Here is a 15,809-nt window from a genome sequence, read left to right as displayed (position 1 = left end):
ACGAGGTCCCCCGGATCAAAGACTCTGGATCAACTAAAGACTTAAATTCCCTGGTTCACATATTCAGTATTTATAGAGCAGCACAACTTATCTATAATCGTAAGATTACCATTTGAAAATGTCAAAATTGGGGCTTCCTGGTGGCGCAGTGGTTGAGCGTCCACCTGCCAATGCAGGGGACACGGGTTCGTGCCCCGGTCCGGGAAGATCCCACATGCTGCGGAGTGGGCTAGGCCTGTGAGCCATGGCCGCTGAGCCTGCGCTCCGCAACGGGAGAGGCCACAGCAGTGAGAGGCCCGCATACCGCAAAAAAAAAAAGAAAAGAAAATGTCAAAATTAAAACTAACTTACATCATAGCTCAAAGGGGAAAGGGAAAACAAAATTACAGAATTCCTAGAAAACAAATCTAAAGAAAAATACTACATACCACAATCTATGGGATACAGCAAAAGCTTCATTCAAGAAAATGAAGCACTTACATTAAGAAAATTCGAAGAATAAAAATAAGTGTATTAAGCATTTAATTCAGGAAATGTGAAAAAAATCTTTGAAGGATGGTGAAAGGAATAAAATAAAGCTGCTAAAAGCAGAAATCACGAACCCGCGTCCTGTGCATCAGCAGGCGCACTCCCAACCACTGCACCACCAGGGAAGCTCCATAATATACTTTTTTAAAAAGGAGAACTGAAATAAATTTTAAAAGCTGCTCTACTGGAAAAATATGATAAACTATTAGCTAATATACAACCAAAGTTATGACAAGGGGGCAACTTCATAAATTTTACATATATATAAGAAATATATATATATGTACAAAGAGAGAGACAGACTGCACAACACAACCCTCTGCAAATAAATGAAAAATTTTGATGAAATGGGTAATATACCAAAAAACATAATTTCCCAAAATCGACACCAGAAAATAGGTAATTTTCTATGGTATACAGTTTACCAAAACTGACTCCAGAAAAAAGAGAAAGCTTACACAAACCAATTTCCACAGAAGAAATAAGCAAGTTGTTGAAGTCTACAACACAAGAGTCAAGCTCAGAAAATTTTAATAAAGAAATCTTTCAAACTTTCAGAACCAAATTATTCCAAACCACTTAAGGTTTAAAGAACACAGAAAAAGGACAACTTACAAATTTGTTTTTATGAAACAAGTATAATGATGATACCAAAACGTGAAGACTGCACAAAAATCTATATACCAATCACTTACAAACAGAAGATGCAAACAACTTAAATAAAACATTAGACAAAGACTACAGGCACTTTAAAGCCCAAGTTGGCTTATTCCAACAATGCAAGAGTGCTTTCAAATTAAAGAACCTATTTGAGATTTACCATGATAACTGATAAATATATATATATATTTTTTGGTGGTACGCGGGCCTCTCACTGTTGTGGCCTCTCCCGTTGCGGAGCACAGGCTCAGCGGCCACGGCTCATGGGCCCAGCCGCTCCGCGGCATGTGGGATCTTCCCTGACCAGGGCATGAACCCGTGTCCCCTGCATCAGCAGGCGGACTCTTAACCACTGCACCACCAGGGAAGCCCAATAAATAAAATTTATATGATCATCTCCAGAGATGCTAAAAAGCCCTTTGACAAAATTCAACATTCACTTATATTAAAAATTTCAATAAAACAGAAATTAGGGTACTTTCTTAACATGATAAAATGTGTACTTTGGCACTAAAGACAGTAACTTAATGAGAGAAACATTAGGAATATTGACTACAGTCAGGAAAAAATTAAGAAATGCCCTTTAAAGTCAACTACTACTTAAAACTATTAGAGATTTTAATCAATACAATTAACAGAAAACTTGTTAGAGGTATAAAGAATTACAAAATAAGGGATAAAATTATCTCTTATTGCAGATTACATGACTAAAAAACTACTACATACAATAAAAGCATTAAGAAAGGTAGCAGGATACAAAAGAAATATACAATAACCAATAGCCTTCATAAATATATATATGTGTGTGTATATATACATACATATAAATACATATATATATAAAGCAACAAGTAGATGATATAATGGAACAAAGACCTCATTTATAATAGAAACAAAGATAAAATACTTATGAATACACTCACCAAGAAGCGTGTAAGGCACAGATAAGGAGAACTTTATAATATTCTTTAAGGACACAAAAACTGACTTGAAATAGGAAAACAACTGGGGAAAGATGTACCATGTTCTTGAATAGATTCAATATTATAAAGATGTCAACTTTCCCTCAGTTCATTTAGAAATTTAATTTCCATCACAATTTTTTTTAAATCACATTTTATTTCTGTAAGTAAAAAGCTGATTTTAAAGCTCATGTGAAAAATAAATACACAAAGATGGCCAAGAAAATTCAGAAAAACAAGAGTAAGAGAGAGGTTGAGAATGAATGCAGACCTACCAGATATTAAAATATAACAAAAAGCCTCAGAAATTAAAGTGTGAAATTGGTCCATGAATAGACAGACCACTGGAAAAGAAATTCCAGAAATAGACCTGAATGCATATGGAAATTTAATAAATGATAAAGAACATCACCAATCAAGTGGAGAAATACTTTTTAATAAATAGGGACAACCAGGCTGCAATTTAGAAAAAAGACAAATTGCATGCATTCTCTACATAATACGTCATGATAAATTCAAAAGGATCAACAAATGATTTAAATGTTAAAAAAAAGTGATGGAGGGCGATGAGCAAAATTCAGGAATATTCAACTTCACTAATTACAGAAATGCAAATTAAAACCACATTAAAATACCAGATATAGTAAGATAATGATACCTATCAGACTGACAAATATCCAAAAGTTTGACAACACACTGTGCTATTGAGGCTGTAGGGAAACAGGCATTCTCATTCATCACCAAAATGAGTCCACAACAGTTCAACCTGATAAGAGGAGATTCTGGTAATATCTGCTAAAATTATAAATAAATCCCCATGTGAGCCAGCAATTTTATTCGCATGAATCCATCCTACAGACAGACACATCTGCACAAGACTAAAATGGCAATATGAACACTATGATATGGTTTGTAATAGCAAAAGATTGAAAACAACCTGCACCAGAAACAGGACAAACTATGGTGCATCCATACTGGAATAAAACACAGCTGTGAGGAAAGGAAGAAGGAGTATTTCTATGATTTCTTATGATCAGATCCCCAGGAAATATTGTTACATGAGAAAAGCAAGGTGCAGAACACTACAAATAGGATGTTAACTTCTGGTAAGATAGAGGAGAGAACAAGACTATATGTTCATATTTCCCCGTACTAAATAAAAGCTAGAAGGATAACAAAAAACTAATAACAAATGGTGACCCACAGGAGGTGGGGACAGGGGTAAGAAGGCAAACAGGACACAGTGGGGAACAACTTCTCTGAGAGTAGTTCTTCATATAGTTTTTGAGTTTTGAAAATGTATAAACCAAGAAGTACTGTGTGGATTCTCACCTGAGAAGGAACGCTCTTCGGTGGCTCTATGCGTATGGAAGGGTCCCACTCTCCTGGAGGTAGGACAGTCACTTGATCTAAAAATTCATCAATTCCAGATAGGAGGTCATTTCTGTCTTTTGCTTTATAAGCTACATCATGAAAAATCTAAAGAAAAATACACATATTGAGTAAAAGGATTGTAGAGCTGAAAGAAAATTCTACACATAGTAATCCACTTTAGATATCATAACTAAGTCTACATAATTACCTTAACTCTTGTTCCCACTCTCGCTAATAACTTTAAAAAATAACCCACTATTAGTATTACCAGATGAATTAAGAGTAACAAATAACAAAAGAAACCAGTGATGTGTTAATACACAACCATTTTTAAAAAGAGAATATTTTACTTGGGAACTAATAAATACAGAATAAAATAATACTGTAGGTACATCATTTACTTTTATGACATTTTAATGTCATTTATCCTAAAGGAATAATCATGGGTATGCTAACAATCTTACTTAAATAACTAATTTGATCATTTATATTTACTGAGTGCCTACTATTTGGCAGGCACAATTCTGAGCACTATGGACACAGATATGGCAAAGTCCCTACACTCAAGAACTCAGGGGGAAAGACAGTGAAACAGGTAATTACATAAATACACAACTGCAGGTAATAATAAATGTGCCTATAAAAATAAAGCAGGGTGGGCTTCCCTGGTGGCGCAGTGGTTGAGAGTCCGCCTGCTGATGCAGGGGACACGGGTTCGTGCCCCATTCCGGGAAGATCCCACATGCCGTGGAGCGGCTAGGCCCGTGAGCCATGGCCGCTGAGCCTGCGCGTCCGCAGCCTGTGCTCCGCAACGGGAGAGGCCACAACAGTGAGAGGCCCGCGTACCACAAAATAAAAAAAAGGGAAAAAAAAAAAATAAAGCAGGGTAAAGGAAGGGAAGCTGATGGGGAAGAACTGGGTGGCCAAGGAAGGTCTCTTAGAGAAGGAAACACTACAGGAGAAATCTGTCTGAAATGAGGGACAAAGCATGCATAGGGTGGGGTGAAGGTGGTAGAGTGAGCACTCAGGCAAAGGAAAGAGCAGCAATGTCCAGGGGCAGCAGTGGGCATAGCACATCTGAGGAACAAAAAGGAAGCTGATGTGGACGGAGCAAGTGGTAGAGAAAAGGTGACCACGCAGTCATAGCATGTAAATTTCCAAAAAAAAAGCATACAGAGGCTAGATTAGGCAGATCCTATTAAGACAATGGTAAAGATTTTAAATTTAAACAAATATACAAAAGGATGTCATGATACATCTGGATCAAGGAAATGATTTATTCAAATCTGCATATTACTGATAGTACAGAGGAAAATACTATAAGAGAAAGGCCCATATGATCCACTTTTGTCACCAAAGAAAAGAAGGTAAGAGTCTAAGCTGGAGGGAGAAGTGATGGTGCAGATGGAAAGGAGATGGTAGATTAAATGCAAAATACACAGAAAAGGTAAAATCAGTAAAATCTGGTTACTGACTGAGACAGAACAGAGAAAGGAAGTCAGTTCAGACATGTGGGGTTTCAGATGCCTTAGGGACACAAAGCAGAGATGTCTAACAAGTACCCGACTATAAAGCTCTCTCCCAAAGAGACAAACAGGCCATGGTCAAAGATGAAGTCCGCAAAAGCAAGAAATTATAAAGAAAAAAGGGGAAAACACAAAGTCCTGAGGAAAACCCAAAGAACCAATATCCTGAAATGCAGGATGAAGAAAATTTCAAAATGTCAAGAAGATGGTCAATAATTTCAACTTGGGTGGGGGGGGGAGGGAGGAAACCAAACAGTATCCACTGATCCCTGACAGAAAGGTCCTAAAGACCTTGCAAAAGGCAAATAGTGAATATGAGATAAAATAGTAAAGACAAACAAGGACAATTTTTTAAGCTTCACTATGAAAGGAGAACTATAATTTAATATGCATTATATGCTTTTTAATCAGTGTCCATATCAAAGGGCAGTTTAATTACCTCATCCGTCATGAGAGTGGCTATTGATCTTCCAATTTCGTGGTACTGTGGCGCCTTGCCTGCAGGACCCAATAACAGAAACAAAAACCTAAGGAAACATGAAAACACAGATTTAAACATAAACAACATACACACATAAATCTAGGAATCATAAAGAAATCATTCAAATGTAAACACAGAAACAACACTCAGACCTCTTTTCCGTCCTCACACACCAATGGCTGAAAAGAGGATGGAACTCTATTCAGATGAAAACAGATCACAGAACTACGAAAGGCATTCATAAATAACTTTCTACCAAGTTATTACTTTTCATCTTCCTTAGAGTAAAAAAGTACTTAAGGAACTGGTGTTTTACATTAAAAGTTCCCATCTTCGATATCCTTTTGAATTTTGAGTAAACAATTTTTTCTGGTCTGTACTGATGAAAAAAAGTAAATTAGTAAATAGTGAAGTGAATACTAATCCCATTTAAGTATTTACTTTGGCTTAATAAAATAGCTAAGAGTATGCACAAGAAATCCATGATCCCTCAAACTACAGTCTGGATAAAGACACTAATGTGGTAAATAAGGGACTAATCCCTTTGGAAGGAAAAGCATTTTTATTTACAACTCCAAATTTAACATCAAACCTCTTATTATTTGATTTTAATTTATTTATAGTGACTAAATAAAAATTACTTAACTTCCTACTTAGTTATATCATTGTTCACACTACAGTAAAATATTAATATTCACAATAATCCAAACTGGAAGTATTCAGCTTCCTGCTTTGTAAGAATTTAAATGTGAATCTATGAAATTATTCTTCTCATTTATCTTAATACTATACCATTAATGCAATTCAGTAAAGCTTATTAAGAACTGGCACATATATTTCAATCAAGCTGCAATTAATTCTTCTTATTTACTATTATATGAATAAGAAAAAAATATTTTTAATTTTTGTAATTAAGTTTATACAATCAGTAGCTAACAAATTGATAACCCTTTATAACACAACTTGCTAATTCGTAAGGATATGACCCCCATTTTAATTTTTACTTATAATGTATACTGAACAGAAGATTTGATCAGGTCAGAACAAAGCATTTTGCCTAATTCAGAGGCATTATTACATTTAATCAACCCTGTGAGGTATGCTACCCTCATTTTACAAATAAAGCTTAGAGAACTGAAGTCTGGCTTGACCGTCCCACAAAAAGTGGCCGAGCAAGGATTCAATTCCATTCTCTCTGACTTCAGTGCCTGCACAGAACATACTATGTCTAAAATGATGAACTGTTTTTTAAACCAAGGCTCCCAAGATACCGCACTTCTTGTAAAAATAAATCCAATGTATTTTTTTTAATTTATAATTTGAGTTTTTAAATTTATCAATTTTTTTAACAGATCTTTATTGGAGATCTGCTTCACAATACCGTGTTAGTTTCTGTTGCACAACAAAGCGAATCAGCCACATGCATACACATGTCCCCATATCCCCTCCCTCTTGAACCTCCCTCCCATCCTTCCTATCCCACCCCTCTATGTCATCCCAAAGCACCGAGCCGATCTCCCTGTGCTATGCTGCATAAAGCAACATGTTCCTTCAGTGAAAAAAATGTTTTAGATTTTGGACATTCTGGGAGAATGTTAATTGGAATTAACCCTCTCTTTACCTTGTAGGAACAGGGACCTCGGTCAGCCCTGAGAGAAGAACTGCAGGAGCCAGTCTCACAAACGCAATTATAGGTCTTTCCAAAAAACCCACTTCTCCCACCAGAACATTGGATGCCTCAGCTCCTGAAGGAATTTTTCTCATGAAATTCATATCAACCTAGTGACAAATAAATAATAATTAAAAATAAAGTGTGCATGGTATTAGTAAGACCAGAGGGAAATAGGAAAGAAAAGATGCTTTTAAGACTACTATTTGCTAATCAAAACTGGTGATCTAAAGGATGTAAAAATGCCAAAATTCTCACAAATACAAAAGACAAATACAAAAAAGCAAGCAAAACACATCTACCAAACAATACTCCCAACTGTTTTACTGTCATAGTCTTTACTACTTCAGAGATCTAAATTACCAAACATACAAACTAGAGAAAATTTTCAATGAATATAGCAGTATTCATTAAAAACTATTAAAGACAAAAATATAGTTCACAAGCTAACAGTGGTCCATGAAATTATACACAGTGCTAAAAATATTCATTTAATTATTATCTATTGTTTAATCTTAGAAATCAATTAGTTCCTTTATATTTTATGTATTTTTATAAGTCCTTTTTATTTTAAAGAACTCTGGACATCCCCCAGTATTCTCATTAAGTGGGAAAAACTATGTTTATTTAAAACTAAAATAGCCATAATTGGTATAGATATATGGTAGTGCTATATAATCAAATTCAGTTGTCTGTGTATAATTACAAAGAAAAGGTTACGAGCATAATATCAAAGTATGGCAACTTCTTCGTTTATACGCAGTTTCACACAAGGCACTAAACAACCACTTACAGGGCTATCTATTAAAACAAAACCAGCACTTACAGCGGGCCTCTTGAGTCCCACACCCAGTGTGCCACAACTACAGTGCCAGGAGGCAGACTCCTGCCCAACAGGAGATAAGGAGGTGTACACAAGGACAGACCAAGTAAAAAAAGGAAAACTGTGACAGAGGAACAAAAGTAAATGGCATCTGCCATGTCTAGAGGAGATCTGTAACTTAAACTATAGTAATTTATTCATTGCAATTTAGTTACTGAACACTTTACACTCATCTGAAATAATTGGTGCACCAGTAAAAATATGATCGACTTAGAATAGTACAATGTCCCATAAGCAAGGCTTTTTTTTGGCAAAGCTTTTTATAATTTTAGAGCATGAAGCTCAGCAAAGCTATACTGCAAATCATCATTTAAATGCCTTTTCTGCAAAATGTGATTTATAGAATTTGCATCATAAGATAAAGGCTTAAAAAATGAATCTTACTTGAAATAATCACATTTAATTAAAAGTCTGACATTGTATCCTATAGTAAATACCAATAAAAAAATTTACAATGGCCACAGGGGATCAATTATTCAGAGGTAGTACTCACAAAGTAGGCTTTAAATTCAATTGTAATTTGAACTTGTAGTTTTTTGTCCTGTTCTTTTGAAATAAGTTCTTTTTATATTTCATTTAAATACTCGTCTACCACAATTCAAAATCATAGTTGAGATAGGTGAATTGTTTTTAAATCCATGCCTTTACCTTTACCTACCCATGGGGAAGCACCAATGTTTCCCAGTGACATTCCAGAAAGTACTGACACCATAAGACAATAATTCTGGGATCACATTACAGCCGAGAAAAAGCTGAATCATTACTGCTATAACATCATTACCAGAATTAATCTTTCTAGTGGTGGTAGCTCCAGAACAAACGACTGTAATTCAAAAGGTACTGAAGTTTCATGATATCTATGGGTAGGTATAGATGAAAATACCATATTATTCATATATTCTTTTTTCAGAATTTCTAACACTAGTAAGATATAATGTTATTCAAGTGTTATGAGACTGTTACCTTTCTCACAATTTCTGATCATAAATTAACATATCATAAGCATCACATGCAGGTTTATAAGCACAGTTATTAAAAAATTATTATAATCAATGTTAATAAAGCCACATTGCTACAGTTTTCTCAGTAAAAATGACTATGAAAATGTATAGTTAGTAACAGAATTACCTTGCTGAAGTCAACAGTACTATTTTCTCTGCTTCCTCCACTTCCATTACCTTTAATTTCTCCACTTTTACTATTGTCCAAGTTTCCAGGTGCAGACTGTGGAGAGGCCAAAATACCTGTATTTAAGAACAAACAAATTCCAAACTAGTAAGGAGAAAATTCACTTTGTAACCTGAATCTGCTCATATCCTGAAAGTGATGGTTTATTAAAAGCAAATGTGCTAGGTTAAAAAAAAAAAAAAAAAGGTGCCAAGTGTTAGTACCATACCAGCAAGAGTAGATTAACATTTTAAGCAATAATGAAGCTATATATTTTAACATTTTAAATAATATAATTGGCATTTACAAAAATGGTGGCCTTTTGCAAAAAGAGAAAAAGTGAGAAGGTGGAAGACCTGGGTCTGATCACCACTAGAAATACTTAGGGCATCCATTTTCAATGTATCCAATAGACATGTGAACTCCACATCATTAAGTTAGCTTAATGATGTCTAGCACACTTACATCAATAACAATATAAAATTTCTGATAAAACCTAAATGTAACTCAGAAAATGTTAAGAGCTACGTCAACTAAACGTACACTAATTTTGCCATAATCATCCCTAATCTTAACAATTTCCTCAAGAATTTTCATTCTCTTGTGTGAAATTTATGTGCTGCCTACTGTCATTATTCCTAAGAAATATGTTAAAACATAATAGTAATGTTTTTACTATTTTAGATACACGTTCTATTAAATTAGCTTATTTGTATTACAAATGACAGATATATGTTCATGCATTATGTATACTCATTTCAAGTAACACTCAGCAGCAACAATTCACACAATAACATAAAAACACCCAGTAGAATATGACCAATCATTACCACTACGAATTTTGCATAAAGTTCAAATCTCAAAAATATTTAAGTACTTAACACAGATTTCTACCATTAAATGTAACTAATTTTTTCAAAACACCCAAGACTTTTTAGTTCAAGAATACAGATTTAATATTACCCAAAACACTGAGTATCACAGGAGAAGATGCACTAGACAATTACAAGTCTTTACTTTTAGTTTTAACTCTGCCACTCAAGACAATCTAGTGACCCACAGAAGTTCAATTAAATTGTTTGTAGTTAGATCCTATAAACTTTAAAGTTAATATTCGTAATTGAGTTCCAAAATTTTAAGCATATCAGATATATTCAATGCCTCTAAGGGAGTTTTCGTTTTTACAGAATACAACATACACTAGTAACTTTAAGTCATTTGAGTTTACTGCTTAAACTTAGTGAAAGAAGACCTTTGTGACACCCACTTCTATGTTAAATATCTACACTAGGATGTCACTCTGACTCAAAAATCTCAGTGTAAAAAGTATGCGCAATCCCCTTAGCCATGTGCTCATTCCCTAGAAGTATTAAACAATTCTGAAATAAAAACTATTTCCTAAAACTTAACTAATTTATCACCATTTTAGCCTCTTCTTTGAACTTTGTCCCTACACTTCCATTAGAGAGTCCATTCCTTTATTAAAATACATGCCCAAGTGGAAAAAAAAAGTGAACCAGTATTTTTCAGTGGTTTCCACCAACTCCCACACAAGAAAATGAAGAGTATCATTAAGGCCCTGGCAGCAACCGCAATGACCATCAACACACACACACTGCTAACTACTAAATGCATCCAACCTGCAAACGTGTAACCAAAAAAAAAACATAGGCACAGCTTCCCAGAACAGTCACAGGCACCAGATTTTGGGGAGAAGAGTGGAATGGGGAGAAGGCTCTGGGGGAAAACAAGGATACAGTAGAATGGGAAGAAGAAATAATGTACAACTCAATACTGACAAAGCCAGAAGAGATGACGTGAAGTCATGGGCTCACCTGGTCACCTTGAACCTGTTAAAGTCATCATGCCAGGCACACCTTAGAGATTCCCACCATCGCCTTCTCCATGCAATCCTTCCTACTCTCAGCTAAGTTAAAGCTATTTCCTCAAAAGGTTAAGGAAGTATCCCTGCTCCTACAGTAAATTCCTAGAGCTCAGAATTAAATGAGTAAATTCCCCAAAATTAAAACTATCATTAGCACAGATAACTCAGAAGGACTTTACTTGCTTTGAGCAAAAGAAAAAACAAGTATGAGTATGTATACAATCAGTACTGGGATTTAAAAATCATACCCTGGTAAATCTATTATTGTGCCCTTACATTCTTTTTCTTAAAATAGCAAAGCTACCTAGAGAAAAAGAAATCAAAGATATCAGTTTTCTGTCATTAAAAGTTTGAAAGTAGAAGCAGTGGTTCTCATCTGGGGAAGATTCTGTCCCCCAGAGACACCTGGCAACGTCGAGACATCTTTGGTTGTCACCCCTAGGGAGTGTACTGGCGGCTAGTGAGTGGAGGCCAAGGGTGCTGCTCAACATCCGACAATGCACAAGACATCCCCCACCACAAAGAAGTGTCCACGCCAAAAGGTCAATAGTGCTGAAGGTGAGAAACACTGAGTCAGAAGAGTTACAAACACTAAAAGTGAGTTACGTCTTTTATATAATTATTCTCCAAAAAATAACTAATGGGAAACACCACTTTCTTTTTTTATTTTTACTACAGATATTCACAAATCATGACCCCGTGCCACAAAAATCTATGACATTAGTCTCTCAAAAATGATGCCAAGGCCACCTTTTTCATCAGACTTCAGGAAAACTTATAGAGTGAGTTTCCAGCTGCTCTAAGCAGCAAAGGTAACTAAGGCAAGGAATAATATAGAGTTGCCCCTATTATTGTAATTACATTCCTCCTATAAATGTCTTCTTAAACAGTAATTATGAGCTCTCCCTTTTCCTTAGAAATTCCCTCTTTTCCCTACGTTCTAATTTCTTTTCTTCAGAAAGGCTAATAAATCTCATGGCATACTTAATGGCAGAGGGGGAAATAATTTAATCGTGTCCCTCAATTTTCAGTTAATTGCTCTTTTTATCCTCTTAACAACATGACCTAATAAGCCATTGTGAACCTGTACATCCCTTCCTTCCCATATAAAATTTATAGTCCCTTATCATTAATAACATTGAAACTGGTAAAACAAGAAATGTCCAGTATTACTGACAGATATAGGTAAAAACAAATGCAAGGGGAAGTAACTTTAAAGTCATTTTTGTTCAAGAAAAGTAGTAAACCTTGCTAGTCCTTTTTAATTAAAATAAGAATGTTTGTTATTTCTGAGTAATTATTTCTAGATTTTTTCTTTTGTTTAGTTACCTCATTATAGAATACTCTATCTTTTCCACAGAGTATTAAAATTTACAATTAAATTCTATACTATAGATTTTGTTGTATGTAGATCTGGGTTCAATTCCTTGCTCTGGTCATTTACGGTATAACCTTAACATCTCTAAGTCTTAATTTTCTTCATTTTACAAACAGCGATAACATGAATTCATCAAATTGTTAGACAAATTAGAAATATGATATTTGAAAAGTACACGTCACTGTGTGTGACAACCTATGAAACAATGGTTACTATAAGTACTATCATAATTAATGTTACAATGATTTAACCACAAAACTTCTATTTTTTAACTTCTAAAAGTATCATCTTTTTTTGGCAACTACAATGAGCTTTGATTAAAGGTATTTAGTATGTCTGGATACAGCCAATAAAAAGAAGGAGAGGCTGGTTGGTCATATGCTGGTAGGAACACAGGATGTTTAGTCAGAGGACATGGGCTGTCACTTACTAGCTATATGATCCAGGGGAATTTATTTAACTTAGCTGAGCTGAGCCTGAGTTTCTGAAAATAGGTATATCCACCCAACTTACACAAAATTTTATACACATCAAACAGGCTGTTAACTATAAGCTAGTACTGAAGTGTTACGTATTATTCAGTGTTATGCAGAAATGTGATAATAATTATTTGATTAAAACCACTATAGTTAGTGTTCATATGTCACGTTGATGCTTAGCTGTCAGTAAAACATAGTCACTAAAGAATACTTTTTTAGGGCTTCCCTGGTGGCGCAGTGGTTGAGAGTCCGCCTGCAGATGCAGGGGACATGGGTTCGTGCTCCAGTCCGGGAAGATCCCACATGCCGCGGAGCGGCTGGGCCTGTGAGCCATGGCCACTGAGCCTGCATGTCCAGAGCCTGTGCTCCGCAGCGGGAGAGGCCACAACAGTGAGAGGCCCGCGTACGGCAAAATTAAAAAAAAAGAATACTTCTTTATATGAATTGGGTAGAAAGATAAATATGTATAAATATACATATAATTAATATGTAAGAGGAAAAGCCAAAATTATAATAATATATAATAACCCTTAAGTGAGTTACAAACCTTTTATGCACTAAGAAATAATTTTTCTAATTCACATAGAAATATATCCTAGCCACAACTATTGGAACACTAGTCCTGAAAATTTCAAGGTAAATTAGGATTAAAAATAGATATGGCATTAAATAAAGGACAAGTAAAGTCTATGCCAAATTATAAAACTAGTCTTGAAATAATGATGATCCCAGGAGACAAAATGAGAAAAAGAACATTCAATTCTATTTTTTGTTAGGAAGGTTAAAACATACTGCATTCCTTGAACAAAAGCACCAAATAGTAGATAAAAGGCATATCACCCCATTTTACTTTATGTAAAACATGTGTTCATTCACCTTATGGAATGAAATGCACAAGAAGAGCCACCATTTTTTTAATCATGGCAAATTAAAAGATTACTTGTAAAAATGTCTACATTTTTTGAACCATTCAAATGCACTGACCTGTAAAATCTCAGTGAAAATTTTTGAAAAAAAAATTAAATTATGTGTAGTCTTGTTTGGAGTCTTTTTAAAATTTAAAATAATTCTATCCTTCTCTGTGATATACTATAAAGAAAAAAACATGCAGAAGTCAAAATAAATTATAAGCATTATCTATGTATGCTGCTAAAGCTATGTGCTTGAAAGGCATTCCAAGTGCAAGTGATCTAGAGGCAGAAAGCACCACACATGGAGGACTTTGAATAGTTGCCTGAAGTTATGTCAACATTTTCCTCATTCTTCTGCTCCTGGCCTCGCAGTGCTTCTAAGTCTTCCTCAGGCGGATGAATTACTACTGTGGGAATATCGTCACTGGCAGGTGAAACCAGTAGCTCTGGGGCCTGAAGCTGCCTCTGCTGGGAACTTCTGGAGTTCAGGCGACTGAGCCTAGGGCTGGAAGGAGGACTGTTCTGAGGGGTAGGTACTGGGGTTGTACACTTCGAGCCTGCAGGGGTTCCAGCTCTCGAAGAAGGAAGAAGATGACTGAGAAGAAGAGATAAAGGTGATTCTCCTCTCAATGAAAGGTTTGAGGCAGACAGACCTGTTCGCAAAGAGTGGCGGGAGGCTGAAAGGCCTTCCCCTGAGATAAAACAAATAAATGAAAAGTGATGAAGTTCACTGCAGAAGACAAATGAGACACAAAATATCAATTTACACCATAAGCTGCAAGGTTTAAAAAAGATCCAAAATTTCAAATTCATGCTATCAGGGTTAGTATAACAATCAGATTTTTAAATATTAGAAAATCACTGAAAAATGCCTTAAACTGTAATTAGTTCTCTGAAGATGTATCCAAAAATCAAAACAAAAAATAAAAAACAATGCTAATGATAGATGGTCGGGGACGATATTCTGTTAGTAATGAGAATGTCCAATAGTGTGGCTTTAAAATTAAAGAATAATATCAATGGAAAGCTGCTGCTTAAAAAAACGATAAATAGCAAATCAGAATATAACACAAAAATAATCTAAGAAATAAAACCCAAAACAAAACTTAACAGCACTGATATTTAGTGCATTTTATCTACATTGCACCGAACCGCTACATATTCTCTCATAAGAAAAGTCCACATTAATGGTATCTAATAATTCCTAACTTAAAGGTGATATCAATAACATTAAGTCAATAGGGCATCACCTACTGATAGCATTCTCAAGTAAAATTTTAAAACATAAGACATGTTATAGGAATTTTTTTTTTCAAAAGAGAAACGTCAATTTTAAAAGATACATATTCTTGAGCTCATTATCTGATATTAATAAATGCCCTAAAATATGCTTACATTTCTCAGGCAGCAGATAAATTAAAACAAATACATACAATCTTTAACTTAACTAGCTAAGAATAAAGTATTTCTTACCAACAAGAGTGATGAGGAAGTTAAGTCTACAGTATTTCAAAAGGTCAGGTATAGTTATACTTCAAAAACTTGTTTATTCTAATTAAGTGTGGCTTAATGGAATAACATTGTTTTTTCAGGAAAAGCATGAGAAATATAACAACCCCACATGATCTAAGTAATCAAAGCTACATGCTCAAGAGATCCCAGAAATATTAAAAATATGAACTTTTAATCCATAAACCACCACTATTTAGTTAAAAAATAAGCTACATGCAGAAAAAATTGTTAAATTACAACTATAATATAACAAAATAATGAAATGCCCATGCTAAAATGGCATCTAAAAGAAAACAGCCATTGTCTTATGATTAAAAGGAATCAACTGACAATTGGAGAATAATCAGGAACCACTGCATTTGGGGAAGAAAGATTTAATATGGTCTCTCTAGGC

The 15,809-nt window shown here is 34.8% G+C and overlaps 1 protein-coding gene across 6 annotated transcripts in view; it reads right to left on the bottom strand.

Moving 5' to 3' along the window:
* The window catches only part of SLC4A7 (solute carrier family 4 member 7), a 124,462-nt gene that overhangs the window by 37,390 nt on the left and 71,263 nt on the right, over positions 1-15,809 (bottom strand). For 5 of the 6 annotated variants that reach the window (XM_024752859.1, XM_024752856.1, XM_024752857.1 and 2 more), the window contains exons 7-10: positions 9,212-9,327; positions 7,153-7,310; positions 5,490-5,577; positions 3,483-3,629 (exon numbers count right to left, since the gene is read on the bottom strand). In XM_024752859.1, the coding sequence (XP_024608627.1) occupies positions 3,483-3,629; positions 5,490-5,577; positions 7,153-7,310; positions 9,212-9,327 (509 nt within the window). Of the gene's footprint in view, positions 1-3,482; positions 3,630-5,489; positions 5,578-7,152; positions 7,311-9,211; positions 9,328-14,226; positions 14,596-15,809 lie in introns of all 6 variants that reach the window. The other variant, XM_024752861.1, reaches the window with a different exon arrangement.

This window comes from Neophocaena asiaeorientalis, unplaced genomic scaffold (genome assembly GCF_003031525.2).
Source record: "Neophocaena asiaeorientalis asiaeorientalis breed wild unplaced genomic scaffold, Neophocaena_asiaeorientalis_V1.1 scaffold117, whole genome shotgun sequence".
Lineage (NCBI taxonomy): Eukaryota > Metazoa > Chordata > Mammalia > Artiodactyla > Phocoenidae > Neophocaena > Neophocaena asiaeorientalis.
Note: the sequence above shows the minus strand (reverse complement) of the source record. Positions and strands in the feature narration are given on the sequence as shown.